At 36.4% G+C, this 16,863-nt stretch overlaps 1 protein-coding gene across 1 annotated transcript in view; it reads right to left on the bottom strand.

Moving 5' to 3' along the window:
* Smyd5 (SET and MYND domain containing, class 5) overlaps positions 1–16,863 on the bottom strand; it is a 331,312-nt gene that overhangs the window by 275,484 nt on the left and 38,965 nt on the right. The window contains exon 2 of the mRNA XM_090387391.1: positions 12,597–12,845. Coding sequence (XP_090243517.1) covers positions 12,597–12,845 — 249 coding nt within the window. The remainder of the gene's footprint in view (positions 1–12,596; positions 12,846–16,863) is intronic.

Here is a 16,863-nt window from a genome sequence, read left to right as displayed (position 1 = left end):
AGTAATGCTTTTACCACCTAATACAACTTCTTTAATTTACCTTTAAAATTCATTACATCAGAAAATCGTTACAATGGATTTTGGAAAAAAATTGATTCTGAATCGAAGTGTTGGAGGCATGGAAATATTTTTCAATTGTGGACTGCATCGGAAACAGCTTCATCGCTCAAAAGAAGTAAAACCAATGGTCAACATTAACAGTTCATTCAAGAAATACTGTATGGTCAAACTGGCAGAAAATGGAATCGGTGCAATAGTAGAACTTGCTAAGTTGGTAGGAGGGGGAGGTTTTGATGATTTCACTACTGAAGACGTTCAAGAATTACTGGTAGAAAATGAGGTCAGTGAAGTGGTTTCATAGAAATGGCATTGGAGGTAAACCAAAACAATTCAGAGGATGATAGCACAGATGAAAATTCTGAAGTTCCAAATTTTACATTAAAAAGCATATGAGAAGGCATAAAACTTAGCCGATCAATTAGAATCTTATTTTTCTTGAATGCAGATCCTTTGACTAAAAAGAGCACAAAGTTCAAAAGGGAGCTTCAAACATGCTTAGCTCCATACCATCAAATTTACAGAGATCTATTAAGCAAAATCAAACTCAAAAACAAACCCAGATTACTGATTTTTTAGAGAGCAGAAGATACACAAAATCTAGGTGCTGCAGAAGAAAGTTCAGATGGTGAAGATATTCTGCAACAGAGAAAAATGTTCCCGTTTGATTGTGCTTTGCAGCAATGAAGAGGAAAAAATTAAATGAAAGTACATTATCTGGAATATATGTACAGCATATATATGGCACAGTATGTTCAGTTATTACTATTTTTAATAAAAAATTAACTTTCCAATAGTTATAAATAGGGTTCAGATGTTTATGTATTATCATATTCATTTTTCGTTTACATAAAGGCATGAAACTGAGTGTCCATGTTACATGGTCTGAGAATCCTAAAGAACCATGTTTGTAATTTCATATTTCATCATATTTCTTCAAAAGCTTCTTGGAAAAATATTGCTCCCAAAAAAATTCCTGACGAATCAATGTTACGGAAAAATTACCTTGAGGACTGCTATAAATCGGTATGCTCTCATTGATTTTATTAAATAATTTATTATTTAATAAAATCCAAAAGACTGAACGCTGTATAAGCTATATTTTAATTTATTGATTTACTTACTTGCAGTGCCTAAACAATATTTGCAAAGATATTTTAATCCACTGTGTGTGTGGGGTTCAGTTGATGAAACCACGGATTGTGAAGGCAGATATACAGCTAATTTTATTGTCGGAAAGCTTGATTCAGATGAACCATCTAAATTGTATCTCCTTGCATCAATGGTTCTGGATAAAACTAATCATGCAACTGTTCCTAGATTTCTTAATGGTTCTCCTCTTGGTAAGTACCATATCTCTGTGATCGACTGAACGCTGCTAGATTGGAATGGGAGTCTACGCGGTTAAAATTAAACTTATTATTTAATAAAATAATTAATTATTTAAAATTGTAAATGTACAATTTAAAAAACGATAAATTAATATACAATTACTTATTTGTTTCAGGTATTTTGTAGCCGGACAGTGTAAAAACTGATAGTTTTCTTTTATTAACAGATTCTGCAACCTGCATGCTCAAAGACAGGAAAGCATTGGAGGTATTTTTCAGAGCATGATACATCTTATTTGTTTGGCCCATGGTCTTCACCATGTAGCAGAACAAGTACATTCGGAATTTAAAGATGTTGACAAGCTAATATCGCTGACTAAAAAGGTCTTCCTTAATTAAGGCACCCTCAAGAGTACAGCTCTTAAAAGAAATGCACCCTGATCTGCCACTTCCACCAGAGCCAATAATCACAAGATGGGGGACCTGGCTCAACACTGTGTCGAGCCAGGTCCCCCACCATTTTACGGACGACATTTTACAGCAATCAAGGAGGTTAGTTACCGTTTTAAATAAAACTTAAACACATGGTATTTAAAGCCATGAATAATTTTATTTTCAGGTAATTAACAACATGGTACCCGACGAAGCTAAATCCATATCTGAAGCACAGGAATTTTTTCTAAGGAGAAAGTATCCCATGATGTCGCTTATATTGACAGTAATTTCTCTTCCCTAACTTCCTCGATTACTAAACTGGAGGCAAAAGATATGCCTCTAATTAGGGCTATAGAGATCGTTCAAAAACTAAAGGATAAGATGAAACAAGTTCTGGGGGAAATCGGTGAGAAAATTGTTAATAAACTAGATGCAGTTTTCGCTAGAAACCAGGCTTATCTCCCCACATGCAAAATTTCCCAAGTTTTAGAGGATACAGCCGTTGAAGGACTTCCTCTAGCTTCCAATGTCATTAAGGCATTTAATTCTGCCCCGATCACATCTATGATGTTGAGAGGTCCTTCTCTGCTTACAAGCAAATATTAGCAGATGATAGAAGGAGATTAACTCCAAAATATTTGGAGTGGATACAGGTATCGGCAATGCGATGGAAAGTACTTAGCAACTTAAGTGTTAGTAGCATAGTACCTTTAATGACATATTTTAATGACATTAATGACATAGTACATTTAATGACATATTTTCATCATGTTTTGACATTTTTAAGATCATAAAAATCTGAACCCTGGTTATAAAAAATGGTGTATTTTTGTTAACTTTTGGAATGTAACTCCCCTTTTTGTACTGGTTCTTAGTCCCGTACAACTGTTTCGCACTATACAAGATTTTATAGGAACCTAACTACCATGTTATACGAGGTTTACCTGTAATTCAAACTACTTTAAGATCACTACAGATATTCCAAGCAAAGTCATAGTACTTTATATTGCACTCAGCATCTTTGAACATACTTTCATACATTTCTTTCAAGCTAACTGCATGAAGTAGACTTCCTCTCTTTGATATTTGATTTTCTCCAGTCTAATTTTGCTAACAGTGAGGTAATTTTCCTTGATAATCATCAAGTTAATGTTTATAACTCCAGCCCGCATACATTGTCTAGTCACATGGACCCAGCTGCTTTTGCAATTACTAATGACCTTACAGATTGTTTACATGTTTGATCATTTTCTCATAAACAAATCCTTTACGTAAACAGCTGAGGTGAGTCAACTCACCAACAGTTGAACCATCAATATCAAGTAGTATGAATAAGATTGGTCCACTTGATATCAATGGTTCAACTGTTGATGATCCTGCTCAGGTAGCTAACAAACTAAATGAATATTTTGCATCTACATTCACATGAGGAGTTATTCAGGGAGGGGAATGCCAGAGGTGTAGTAAACTCTTCCAGTAAGCTAGATAATCTTGTAATAACTGAGAGTAAAGTGGAGGAGAAATTGTTGAAGATAAACATAAGAAAGGCACCTAGGGTGGATGGAATCTATCCAGTTATATTAAAGGAGGCAGCAAAGGAAGTAAGCAAACGCTTAGCCATAATTATGAGAGCTTCCTTGGACTCATGGGAGGTATCAAATGTGACCCCAATCCACAAAGGAGGATCAAAGGGGGAGACAGGTAATTACCCACCTGTTAGTTTAACTCCTGTTTCAGGGAAATTATTGGAGGCACTGGTTAAAGAAGCATTGCAGGATCATCTAGACAAGACTTCAGTTATAGCTCAGACACAGCATGGGTTTGTTAAAGGGAAGTCTTGTCTGACCAATTTCATTGGATACTATGATATAGTCACAAAGGAACTGGATGCAAACAATTTTGATATATATTTCGATCTTAGAAAGGCTTTTGATACTGTTGCACACGGAAGACTGCTGCACAAATTGGAGCAGTGTGGCATTGGAGGCAAATTGTTGCTATGGATAAAGGGATGGTTCAGTGGGAGAAGACAGTGGTAATCAATGAACACTACTCTTCGTGGACTAATATTATTAGTGGAGCCCCCAGGATTTAATGTTGGGTAATTGTTGTTGTTTTTTGTATTCATTAATGATATTGATGATGGTATATTAGTCTTAATGTCCACGTTTGCAGACGATACGAAGGTCGGCAGGTAGTGGCATTAACAACCCTGCAAGCAGGGTTGTTTGTTGTTTGTTTTTTTGGTTTTTAGGAGCATTAGCAACTAAGGCCATATTGCTCTGGGAATATGCGTTAGCCATTCCCTGACCTTCCCGCAATCTCCGTATTTGGTGGTGACAGGCTCGAACCACGGTCTAATCAAGAAGCGTGTGCTATGCACTACTGCTCCTTTCCACCTGGCTACGGAGGCGCTGGCAGGGTTGTTAATGACACTAATGACAGTACACTGTTACAACAGGATTTGGAAAAGTTGAGCAGATGGGCTGAGAGGTGGCAATTGAAGTTTAACGTTGACAAATGTAAAGTACATATGGGAAGCAGTAACTCCACAGTAACGTATCAACTGTGTGGTACTACACTGGCAGTGTAGAGAGTGAAAAGGACCTGGGGGAAATTGTGCAGGCAGATATGAAGTTTACTGAGCAGTGCAGATGGTCTGCAAGAGTAGCTCAGTGTCTTGTCAATGATATACAGGAATTTTTCTAGCAGGGATAAGGAGGGAGGTGATTATTGTATAAGGAAATGGTCAGGCCACACCTTCTGTATACAGGTCTGGAGGCCTCATTTCAAGAAGGATGTAGAGCTGCTGGAATGAGTTCAGAGAAGGGCAACAAGATTAGTGAATGGGACAAAGGGTTGCTCTTACAAAGAAAGGCTTAAATTTTGCAAATTAGTGTCTAGAGACTAGGCGCCTGCGAGGTGATCTGATTGAGATATATAAAGCTTTGAATGGTTTGAGCATGCTCAATGCAGATGAGATTCTTCCTCTTGCCAGAATAATCGCCTGAGAAGGCATAAATTCAAATTGAGGAAAGACAGTTGTAGGATAGATGTGTGGAAGTTAGCCTTTAGTCTGCAGGTGGTTGATTGCTGGAACAAACTTCCATCTGTTGTTGTTGTAGAAGCTGATAGCTTAAACAGATTCAAAGCAGAACTAGACAAACATTTGGAGCAAGTGGATGGGTGAAAATGAGGGGAGAGAGAGAGAGAGAGAGAGAGAGAGAGAGAGAGAGAGAGAGAGAGAGAGAGTGAGTGTTTTTTTGGCTGATGCTATATAAGCTTGCTTTCTTGCATCATGTGGCCTTGCTAATGCTAACTTCTAGGCACCTCAGACCACAACTTGGTGATGGTATCTTCCCCAATGGAGCCTTTCTCTCATAGCCATTAACAACCTCGTGTTGTTTGGCATTACAAGAACGCACAATGAGATGATCTGTGCGATTTCTTTTCTTGGTCAGATTACTGTTTCAAAATATCAGATGTCAGCGTTTATTCAGATACGGTCAATGAAATTGTAGAGATGGAATCCTTTATTCCACACTCTACTTTAAAATTTAGTCCTTTATCTAAACCTTGGTTTTCCAATAAATGTGCTAAGTCTGTTCAAGAGAAGAACATTGCATATTGTAATTGACTTGTTTCCAAAACTTCAGTTTCATTATCTGCCTACCCGAAAGCATGCAACAATCATAAAGCAATTATTAATCAATCCAAACTAGATTTAAAAAGAGGTTAAGAAGTATCTCTTAACCTCTTTTAAATCTCTTACATAGTGTAAAAAAAAAAAAACTTGATCCTTATCCAAATGGTAGCTGAGTATTCTGGTCTCCTGCCAAAGATATTGGCTGCAACCTTTGCCCATCTCTGTTCCCACCTCTGTCAAAACCAGATGGTTCTGTCGTCACTTCAGCCAAGGATAAAGCTGACCTGCTAGCATCTCATTTTGAATCCAACTCGTGTATTAATGATCTTGGTAAACCACTTCCCACCATTCCCAGTATGCTCCATTCAATGCCTCCCGTGGTCTTCTGTCAAAAGTATCTTAACAAAATTTAACCCCAGGGGCTCACATCTGGTGAGTATGGGCTAAGCACACCCAGGGTCCTGAGCTGGATATCATCATTCTTCTTTTTCTTGGTGATTCCCTTGTATTTCTCTCTCTCTCTCTCTCTCTCTCTCTCTCTCTCTCTCTCTCTCACACACAGGGTAACTTGGAAATTTTTTTTTTAGCTGGTGCAGCATAAGCCTCAGGCTTCCTTGCATTGTATGGCTAGTAATAATAATAATAAATCTTGATGCTAAGAAAGCTGCAAGTGCTGATGGTATTTCTCTACTTGTTCTCAAAACATGTGCTCCTGAACTTACTCCTATTCTGTGTTGCCTTTTTTTTTTTTACTTTCTTATTCCAAAGGTGTTTTTCCTTCTGCTTGGAAATTTGCTCACATCCACCCAGTTCCTAAAAACAAATCCCTCCCATCCAATTATCATCCCATTGCAATTACTTCTACTTTTTCTAAAGTAATAGAGAAATCAATTAACTGCCAAATCTTAAAACTATCTAGAAACCTTCCATCTGATCAATGATTGCCAGTATGGATTGCCAGTGTCGATCCACACGTGATATTTTGGCTTATGTTACTCATTTCTGGACAAATTCAATGGAAAAGTCTGTGAAACACAAGTTGCTCTTGACATTTGAAAGGCTTTTGATTGTGGTTGGCATAACGGTCTTCTAAATAAGCTTCCATCTTATGGTTTGCCAACTGTTTTTTGTAACTGGGTGTCCGGATTTCTCTCTGACTGCTCACTGTGGGTGATGGTAGATGGCTCTCTCTTCCAACTTCCTCACTAATGCTGGTGTTTCCCAAGGTTCACTTTTCCTCTTGTATATTAATGGCCTTCTTTCATTGACCTGAAATTCCATTTGCAGTTTTGCTGATGATAGCACATTGCATTCTACCTTTCAGTTTGAGAAACCTATCCCTGCTCAAACAGCTCAACTTCTCGAATATTCACTACCAATTCTTTAAATGCTGATCTCCAGGTAATTCTCCAGTGGAGCAAAGATAACTTAGTTGAGTTCAATCCTTCTAAAACTCAGTCCTGTCTTACATCAACATAGTATAAAAAACTTTACGGGAATCCTGTTGTCTCAAAACTTTATACTAGACATGTTGGACAGACAACTTGTGTATTCGAGACCCGCTAATATTCGTAAAATCAGACAAATGCTAAGTTATTGTGATTTTGTAGAGAATCTGTGTCCTCATTTTTAATTTAAATCAATGTTTTGAATTTAAACCAAATAAAAATAAAATAATAAGTAGAATATGTAGGCTATTACGAAATATTAAACTTTAGAAATATTATAATTTAAATCAAGGAATCTCTCACTTTAAATTTTTTCCAGGAGTAACTGGAAACAGTAACCAGAATAGATGGAAACAGTATTAAAAGACCTGCTTAAAGACAGATGAACCATGCAACAGGACAAAGGAATGAAAGCAAGCTTTGACCCTAAATCCACGCATCGTGAATAATTGGAGATAATTACCCAGGTTGATGGTGGCTTTTCACTTATACCATCTTCAAAGGGGAAGCAAACACATATTGAAGGCAGTATATATAGCCCTGGTACATTCCATTGTTCGTATTTCAAAAGCCGGGAGGGGAGTGTTTAAGTAGGCAAAAGGAAGAGAAGAAATATAGAAGGAAAATTCTCGCACCTCCTATTTCACTAATAGTTTGGGTTGAATTTAAATCAATGTTTTAAATTTAAACCAAATAAAATAAAACCAAAAATATAATAAGTAGAATATGTAGGATGTTACAAAATATTATAATTTAAGTCAGGGAATCTCTTACATAGTGTAAAAAAACATTATGAAAATTCTTTATGGAATCATGAAATTTCTTATCTGAAATTTTTTCCAGAAATAACTGCAAACTTTCATATTCATTCCTCCAAAAGACCTTTAAGCTGTTCTAAATCCTTAAATTTTCAAATCCCCAACTATTAGTGAAATACGAGGGGGCGGGAATTTTCCTTCTCTTCCTTTTGCCTACTTAAACCCTGCACTTTTGAAATACAACAACGGAACCTGTCGGGGACTATATATATATAGCCTTCAACACATGTTCACTTCCCCTTTGAAGATGGTATAAACAAAAAGTCCCCATTAAGCTTTGGGTAATTATCTCCCATTATACTTATAATTATTCACCATGCATGGATTTAGGGCCAAAGCTTGCTCTCATTCCTTTGTCCAAGGTTAAACTATTTTTAAGCAGGTCTTTTAATACTGTTTCCATCTATTCTGGTTACTGTTTGCAGTTATTCCTGAAAAAAAATTTCAGGTAAGAGATCCCCTGACTTAAGTTATAATATTTCTAAAATTTAATATTTCGTAATATCCTACATATTCTACTTATTACTCTATTTCTATTTTTATTTCGTTTAAATTCAAAATGAGGACACAAATTCTCTACAAGAGAAAATCACAATAAGTTAGCATTTGCCCGATTTTACAAATATGTCTCAAATACACAAGTTGTCTGTCCATCATGTCCTGTCTTACATCTTGCAAAAAGGAAGGATTCTTCTGCTCTTATGCTTATCTTCGATGACACGCTGATTTCTAGGCAAGATCACATATCTCTATTGGGGATTACCCTGACTTCTAATCTCTCTCAGCATAAACACATTAAAAATATTGTTTTCTCTGCATCTATAAAGGTTGGTATTCTCTTTTGCTCTCGGCATTACTTTTCTTCCAAACAGCTGTTCACTCAGTACAAATTACAAATCCACCTTACCATGGAATATTGTTCCCACATCTGGGGCAGTGCCCACTGAAACCTCTCTCTCTCAGGCTTCTAGATTCCGTTCAAAAGAGGACAGTTAGGTTAATTAAAGACTCATCTCTAACAAAGTTTCTCCACTCTCTGAATCATAGACATTTTGTTTCTCTGCATGCCTTTTCTATATACCAGTTAGTCATAAAATAAGTTTCCCTATTCAGGATACCCTAGTGTCAAAAGGGTTAGAGACAGCACTGTGAAAATCGGTGGGTATGTCATTTAGGATATGGGAAACTGATTTGTAGAAGTAAAAAATTTAGTTCAAATTTCTGCCAACAGGGAAAATTGGCACTGTAAACATGAAATAGAATACTTAACTTAGGATTAGATTTTAATATCAGAACTTAGAAATCTACAGATATTGTTCTATATGTCTTCACTTGAGATGACATTCTGAAAATGGAGGACTGCGTGCGACACAGTTTTGCATAGCATCTCATTGGGGATGTTGACTACAAGCTGTTTAATGCTTGCTTTCAAATTGACAAGTGTCTGTATGCCGCCATGGTAAACTGTCTTTCAGGTATCCCCATAGCTAGAAATCACAGGGTTTGAGATCTAGTGAACGGGCTGGCCAGAACTGCAGAAAGTCTCTAGAAATGTGATAATTTATGAATGTTGAACAGAGCAGTTCCTTCACTTGTTGACCAATGTGGGGAGGGACACCATCTTGCATGAATACTACGGTCTCCAAGCATTGCCCTTTCTTGCAGAGAGGGAATAATGTGATCTCTTAGAAGAGTGCAGTACTGTGCACTAGTCACTGTACACCTTACCGGGGGGGGGGGGTATAGACTCTTCAATGAAAAATGGTCCGATTATAAAAACTCTTTTGTCCTCCAAAGTTTTTGCATTTTACTCTGATCCAAGCCCGAGGCAGGATTCAAACCCGCGACCTTTGGGTTGCCAAGCAGGCACTTTACCGATCTGGCTAGCCTGGTCGGCGATTATAAACTCTGCTGTGAATCCACACTATACTGTAACATATGGACTTTATGGTGGTCTTTCATGCACAGTAGATGGACAAGAATATTCGGCAGTTTTGTGCATTTACAGCCCCATGAAGAGTGAAATGTACCTCATCAGACCACAAGATCATTTGAGCCCAGTATCATCAAGTTCCATACAAGCCCAAAATCGTAGAGCAAAGTCTATGTCTATTCGTTGTTGCTGCTAATCACTAGATGTTAGTCCTTGCACTATGTGAATCTTGTAAAGGAACCAGTGTAAAATTATTCAAAGCACTTTATGTACAGTAGACCAAGGAAAGGTCAAGTCTCTTGACATACCTCTGGCACTGCTGACTGGTAGTGTTTCACATTCTGACCTGGAGGCTATTGCAACTGCCACTTCATTCACTACCTCTGTTCTGATACATGGTCATTCCCTGCTTAGAATTACACCTAACTCCCCAGTCGCTTCAAATTTCTTTATTAGTTTTTTTCAAAAATCCCACTGGCATCAAAGGTCTTTTACGCAAACCTTTAAGTTTCCAATATTCACGTAGTGCTGCATTAGCATTACTATTATTCTGGTAGAACAGTTTTACTAAAAGAGCATGTTCCTTTTATGTAAGAGCCATAATGGTAATTGACAGTGGCATTGGCCTTTCTGCTTTTATCTAACAGGATATTAGATTAAAAAAAAAAAAATGTCATATGCGTAAGCAGCGTCTTGAAGTAAATGACCACTTTTACATATGTGCGGAAATTAGAACTAATTTTTTTCTTCTACAAATTGCTTCCCGATTTTCACAGCACTAACTCTAACCGTTTTGACACTAGGGTCTCCTGAATAGGGAAACTTACTTTATAACCGCCCGGTATTTCCATGGGCACTTTTCTTCTGAATTGGCTTCTAAAATTCCCGCTCTCTTTCAAAGAAGTCCGAACACGTTCTGCAACCAGTCAACGTCTTTTTACTGACCAACTTCAAATTCAAAGAACCAACTTTTCTTCTTCCTCATTTATTCATTCAACTACGGTTTTCTGGAATAACCTTCCTTCATACGTATTTCCTGAAATTTACAATCTACAGAGGTTCAAGTCTAATTAGCATTAGGAGAGGCATATGATGCAAGAAAGCATCCGTCCAAAAAAAAAAAAAAAAAAAAAAACCCTTACCATTTCACCTATCCATTCACTCCAAATGTTTATATTAGTTCTGCCTTGAATTTATTTAAGCTGTCAACTTCTACAACGACAGATAGAAGTTTGTTCCGGCAATCAACCACCCGCTGGCTAAAGGCAAATTTCCACACATCTATTCTACAGCTGTCTTTCCTCAATTTGAATTTATGTCCCCTCAAGCAATTAATGTCAGCAAATATCTTCTTTCATCTTCTCAATCTCCAATCCATCTATAGTATTAAGTATTATAGGTTCTAACACCTCTCACATTTGGGGTTTTCATAAAAAAAAAAAAAAAAAAAAAAAATTTGTTCCTACTTTAAGATCTTCCACCATTGTAATCTAGGAATCAAGTCTGCTTGCTCATTTGCATTTGATAAGCTTAAATCATGAACTAAGCCATTTAACTCTTCTTGCTAAATTAATTGCGGTGCACTATAACTTTTCAGTTGGTAGTCTAAATCTGTTGAAGTAGATGGTTCAACAAAGTCTGCCCCACAAGAATTGTCACAATATTCAGCACTGCTTCCTTTATTCCATGATTTTGGGGGAATTGGTATCTGTTGGTCTTTGTGTGGAATAGGCTTTATTGCAGATGATATGTTAGGATATTTGATGCTGCACTTGATTTTTCTGTACGTTCCTGATATTTCTATCATGCAGAAAACATATCTGTATGTATCCGTTGTGGGCTGGCACTGGAACTACAGTTCAACTCCCCAAAGTCATGCAGAAAAAACAATTGTCAATTTAGCTGCACACAGTTCTCACCAGCCATACCATAGGAATATCAAAAGGCATAACTGCGAAAATTAAATTTTCGCAGTTAGCCACATTCTCAGATTTGTGGTGCAGTTAATATAACACATATGTGGAGCCCAAGTTTCGTGTTGATCACCAATCTTGCACCAAAGTAAAAAGAATATGCACATTTAGTAATACTGTAATTTTCTTCTGAGTTTTTGTTGATACACATATCAGAAACTGTTAGGGTGATTTGGACTCTTCTTTTGCTTCTGCTTAAACATTTTAGTAATACACAAAAGCAAAACACAGAAGAAACAAAATGATGTGCAGGCAATCTGCACATGTACTCGTACTACAACTGTTGTTCCATTTCACCCCCGCCTCCACGAAAAAGAGAGGTAGGAGAAAGAATAGTGAACATTTAAAACCTCCCCAACATTAACTGTCAGCTATGAGCACATGCAAATTATTATATGCTGGTGGTTTCTCATGGGTAAACAAAAACCTACATAGGCAGAAACTGCGATGTGATGTAAAATTTTAAAAAAATTATTTTTGAAATATAAGCATAAAAACTGACTGCAAACAGCTGACATAACAAAGGAAATAAAAATCATGTTGGCCAGTGTTACTTAAGATGTCTTGAGTATCATAGCATATTTGATTTTTAAAAATCATTTGTAATACTATAATAAAAATAATTTGCAGCCATGGAATTACAAGTTATTTGCCACATTAAACTTGATGAATTTTATAGTGGCAGATTAGTTTAAAGTAAATTTATAAACGTTAAAAGTGCAACTTATTTTTCTATAATTATTGATTAAGTAGATCAATCTGCTTTTAGTAAAAGTAAATTGGGAAAGAAAATCAAATAAAAAGAAGCCATTTTGGATTTATACCTATACAATCTCACACTTCTGAAAATGTTTTCAGAAACCTAATCAACTGATTTCAAAATATTTAATAAGGAATAATTTTAAATATAAAGATTTTTTTTAAAAATTATTTCCTTATCAATATATTTTCGTACCTCACAATAAGGGCACTCCACATATTCCTCTTTTTTTGTTATACAACAATGGGGATATGGAAGGCAGAGGTCTTGATTTCCTGTGAGCCTACGCACATTTTCTTCAGCTGTCTCTAAAGGACGCATACAGTAATCACATGCAAGGTAACCATATGCTTGGTTCCACAAAAACTGGGAGCATACTAATGGGCGTTCTTCAAATATTATTTCTCCTGCTTTGAATCTGTGAAGTGCAAATAATCCTTTCCCCTAAAAGAAAGTATATATATATATAAAAAATCAGTATAAAACAAATCTATTAAAAACAAAATGTAATATGGAAGAAATCAATATTTTATAAGCACACTAAATTTTGCACGATCTTTCCGTGTGTATAGTATGTTATAAACTGGCCATTTCATGAAAAATTAAATTCTGTGCATGCATTAATTTATATTAGATTAATTAATATTAGAATAACTAAATAATACACAGTGACTTTTGTTGCATCTGCCAAAAGGGGAAAAAAAAAAAAAACAAACCTTTGAATCACTCACACTTTCCTATCGTCAAACAAAAGTAGCCACTGAAGTTTTCAATGTGTTCACTTCTGCTACCTTTCTAGATCAATTGTAGGGCTTTCCATAATTCCTTTCTTGGAACCAAGTCAGTCTCTCTTTAGATTTATGAAGAGAAAGTGTGTATTTTTATTCCTTGCTCTTCTTTTCTCCAATAATTGCTGCAGAATAAACAAATTGTCCACATGAGTGACCGGACCTACTTTGTTCTTTGCTAATCTTATCTTTTACTTCTAGTAATTTTAACCGAAGCACCTTACAATCTGGACATATTGCAATACACACTTGGGTCTCTATAGTTTGCAGGATCCTGCCTATTTCCTTTTTTATAAATGGATGATATATAGCTAATTTTCTATTGCTTTGGTGTTTCTGTTAGCTGTACACATCGGTTGAATAGCTGTGCAATCAGATCGATTAAAATTGGTGGTCCATATTTAATAAGTTCAATTGCTATGTTCCCAGGGCCTGGAGATTTTTTGTTATTCATTAACTTTGTGCAGTCTAATACTTGATGTTTTGTAATTTCGATCTTCTCTTTACCTTCATCCATGGAGGGTTAATTATGTTTTGATATTGATGTCATCTGTCTTTAAGGAGGTTATTATAATGATTTTCCCATGTTGGCATATCAATAACGTTTTTATTTGATTGAGATTCATTTGTTTTCAGTGTTCGAAGTTATGCCAAGCTTTGGATGATTGTGTTCCTCCTAATGAGCTGTCAAAATGATTATTTTGAGGTGCTGGTCAAAACATCAATGGCAACTGTTGTTGGAACATCAGAGACGTGGTGTCAGATATAAGGAATGCAGAATTGGAATTTGGGGAGCACAATGTATACAGGATGGATAGAAAGGGAGGGGTTATGCTATTAGTTAAGAAACACAAAATCTAAGGAAGTGCAGTCAGTTGCCATGGATGGACAGAGCAGTGCCGAGTCAATTTGGTGTGACATAAACACTGGGAAAGCAAAATTGAGAGGAGTGTATAATAAGTATAATGAACAACTGTACAGAGATATAGAGTTGGCCAATAAATCAGATTGTCTTATAATGGGGGATTTTAATTTCCCAGATATTGACTGGAACTTGTGGGTTGGTCACTCACACTAGCAAGGCTTTTGTGGATTTATTGGATGATTGTTTTCTACAGCAGCATGTTTGGGAGGCAACTAGAGGGAGTAATACTCTTGATCTGATTATCAATAGTGATTCTTCATACATTAAGAATCTGCAGGTAAAGGAACACTAGGTGGCAGCGTGCACAGTGTTCTGATGTGGGATTTATTCAAAGAGTTGACTACCATCAGAGGTAAAGGGAAGGGTTTATGCTTTTGTAAAGGTGACTACGGTGATCTGAGACAGTTTTTAAATTCTATACAGTGGGACCAACTGATGATGTTACCAACAGAAAATTCTAAATGGGAAGCATTCAAGAAATTAATCTTGGAAGCACTAGGCTTTTCATAGCAACTAAGAAATATTGTTTCAAGGTTTAGGCCTAAATGGATATCAGATGAACTAATGAGACGTGGCAGAGAAAAAAAATGCATGGGATTGTAAAACGGCAAATATTTTCATTTTTCTCTGCCCTTTCGCTTACTTTCAAGAGGTATTTGGCCTAATAGTGCCTGATATTTTTTTTCACGGTCTGTACAACAAACATAGCGTCATTTCGACGGGACTTAAGCTTTACTTTCGCTTTCAATCACCCCAGGGATGCGGTCGCCGTAATACTACACTCAGTGACGTCACCTGTTCTCCTGTGTAACTCCGTGCATGGTACAATACCCATTTAATTCTTTCCCCCCCCACATAGTTGACTCGTGAGAACTAAACAATTCTTAGGGAGCTCAGGAGGGGATGCTGAGGTATATATTGGAAAAGGGGAAAAAGAAAGGACACACACACAGTTAACTTTGAGCAAGAGATGACTGAAGGAAAGAGTAGTGATAGTTTTGGACGATTTTTTTGTCATTGTGTGAAGAAGAGGTAAATTAATAATTACTAGGGAAAAGATGAGAAAATAACCATATTGATGTCTGGTACAGATTCCTACCCTCCCCCCCGAGGCGATGCAGAATATTTTCGGGTAAGTCAACCCTTATTGTTTAATAACAAACTGTATTAAATTACTCAAAGCCGAACTTACCATCTGCATACGTTTTAATGCACTTATAAGACATCTTTCCTCATATATATATAAATATACCCCGACAATTGTATTATTTTTTTTGTATGCAGTTTTAATAGAGAATGCGACTTATTAATTTAATTGTCAAATATTAATTACACTATTAAGTTAATATAATTCCCTGTTCTAGTATTTGAACAAGGGTATGTTATGACAAACACAAAGAATTTTGTACTTGATAGAGAATTAGTGTAAAAGTCACATGAAGAACATTACAAAATTATAATCTTGCTAAAGCAAGATACTGCTTGTATCCAGTCAGTTTACTTAACAATTACATACCAATTAATCTAACTTATGTACCAATTATATTGTACTTATTTGTATACATATATGTTAAATAAACCTTTTTTGGTTTGTTATAATTATGTCATGATCATTCTTCTAATTACATGCAATTCACTGAACAATCATTTTATTAAAGAATCATTAATTGCGGCATTTTGAGTCAGCCCTTAGCTAAGAGGTGTCCCGGGATGAACAACACAACGCATCTAGATGTTGCAATTTGCTCTTTACTTCTCGGAGTAAATTTAGAACACTAGATTAATTTGTCCTAACTAAATCGCTAGTCGATCAGATCGAAGCCCAGGCCTCCTGGAATGCTAATGTTAGTGATGAGTTGGTCCGGAAACCATTTTATATACACTTGAATGTTGAGTAATTGTAATAGTTGATTGTCTTAATCGCTAGGTGATAAGGTTATCCGGCGAACACACTATAACGGGAGAGCCTTGTTAACAGGATACATAAATTAACAGGTGACAATGAAGCTGATGGTAGATATAAGCTGGTCTGTAATAAGTCACAAAGAAGATTAGGCAGGCAAAGGCAGATTATGAGAAATCTTTGGCAAAGGATGCAAAGAATTATTTATGTAAACTCTAGACAGAAGTGGATGAATGAGATTGGTCCACTTGATATCGATGGTTCAACTTTTCATGATCCTGCTCAGGTAGCTAAGAAACTGAATGAGTATTTTGCATCTATATTTAGACAGGAGGGAGGGGAATGTCAGAGGGTATTAAACTCTGGAAGTGAGCTAAATGATTTTTTATTAACATAGAGCAAAGTGGAGCAATTTTAATATAACTGGATAGATCCCATCCAGTTATATTAAAGGAGGCAGCAAAGGAAGTAAGCAAAACCTTGGCCATAATTATGAGACCTTCCATGGACTCAGGGGGAGGTGCTCATGGACTGGAGATGTGCAAATGTGACCCCGATTCATAAAGGAGGATAAAAGGGTGACAGGAAATTACAGACTTGTTTAACTTCTGTTCCTGGGAAAGTAATGGAGGCACTTTTCAGAGAAGCACAGCAGGATCATCCAGACAACACTTCAGTTACAGTTCACACACAGCATGGGTTTGTTAAGGCTTTGTCTTGTCTGACTAATTTGATTGGATACTATGATGTGGTTACAAAGGAACTGGATGCAAAGAATAATTTTGATGTCATATACTTGGATGTTAGGAATGCTTTTGATACTGTTGCACATGGAAGACTGCTGTA

The sequence above is a fragment of the Mastigoproctus giganteus genome, chromosome 13 (genome assembly GCF_048544385.1).
Source record: "Mastigoproctus giganteus isolate SK-2022 chromosome 13, ASM4854438v1, whole genome shotgun sequence".
NCBI classification, from domain to species: Eukaryota; Metazoa; Arthropoda; class Arachnida; order Uropygi; family Thelyphonidae; genus Mastigoproctus; species Mastigoproctus giganteus.
Note: the sequence above shows the minus strand (reverse complement) of the source record. Positions and strands in the feature narration are given on the sequence as shown.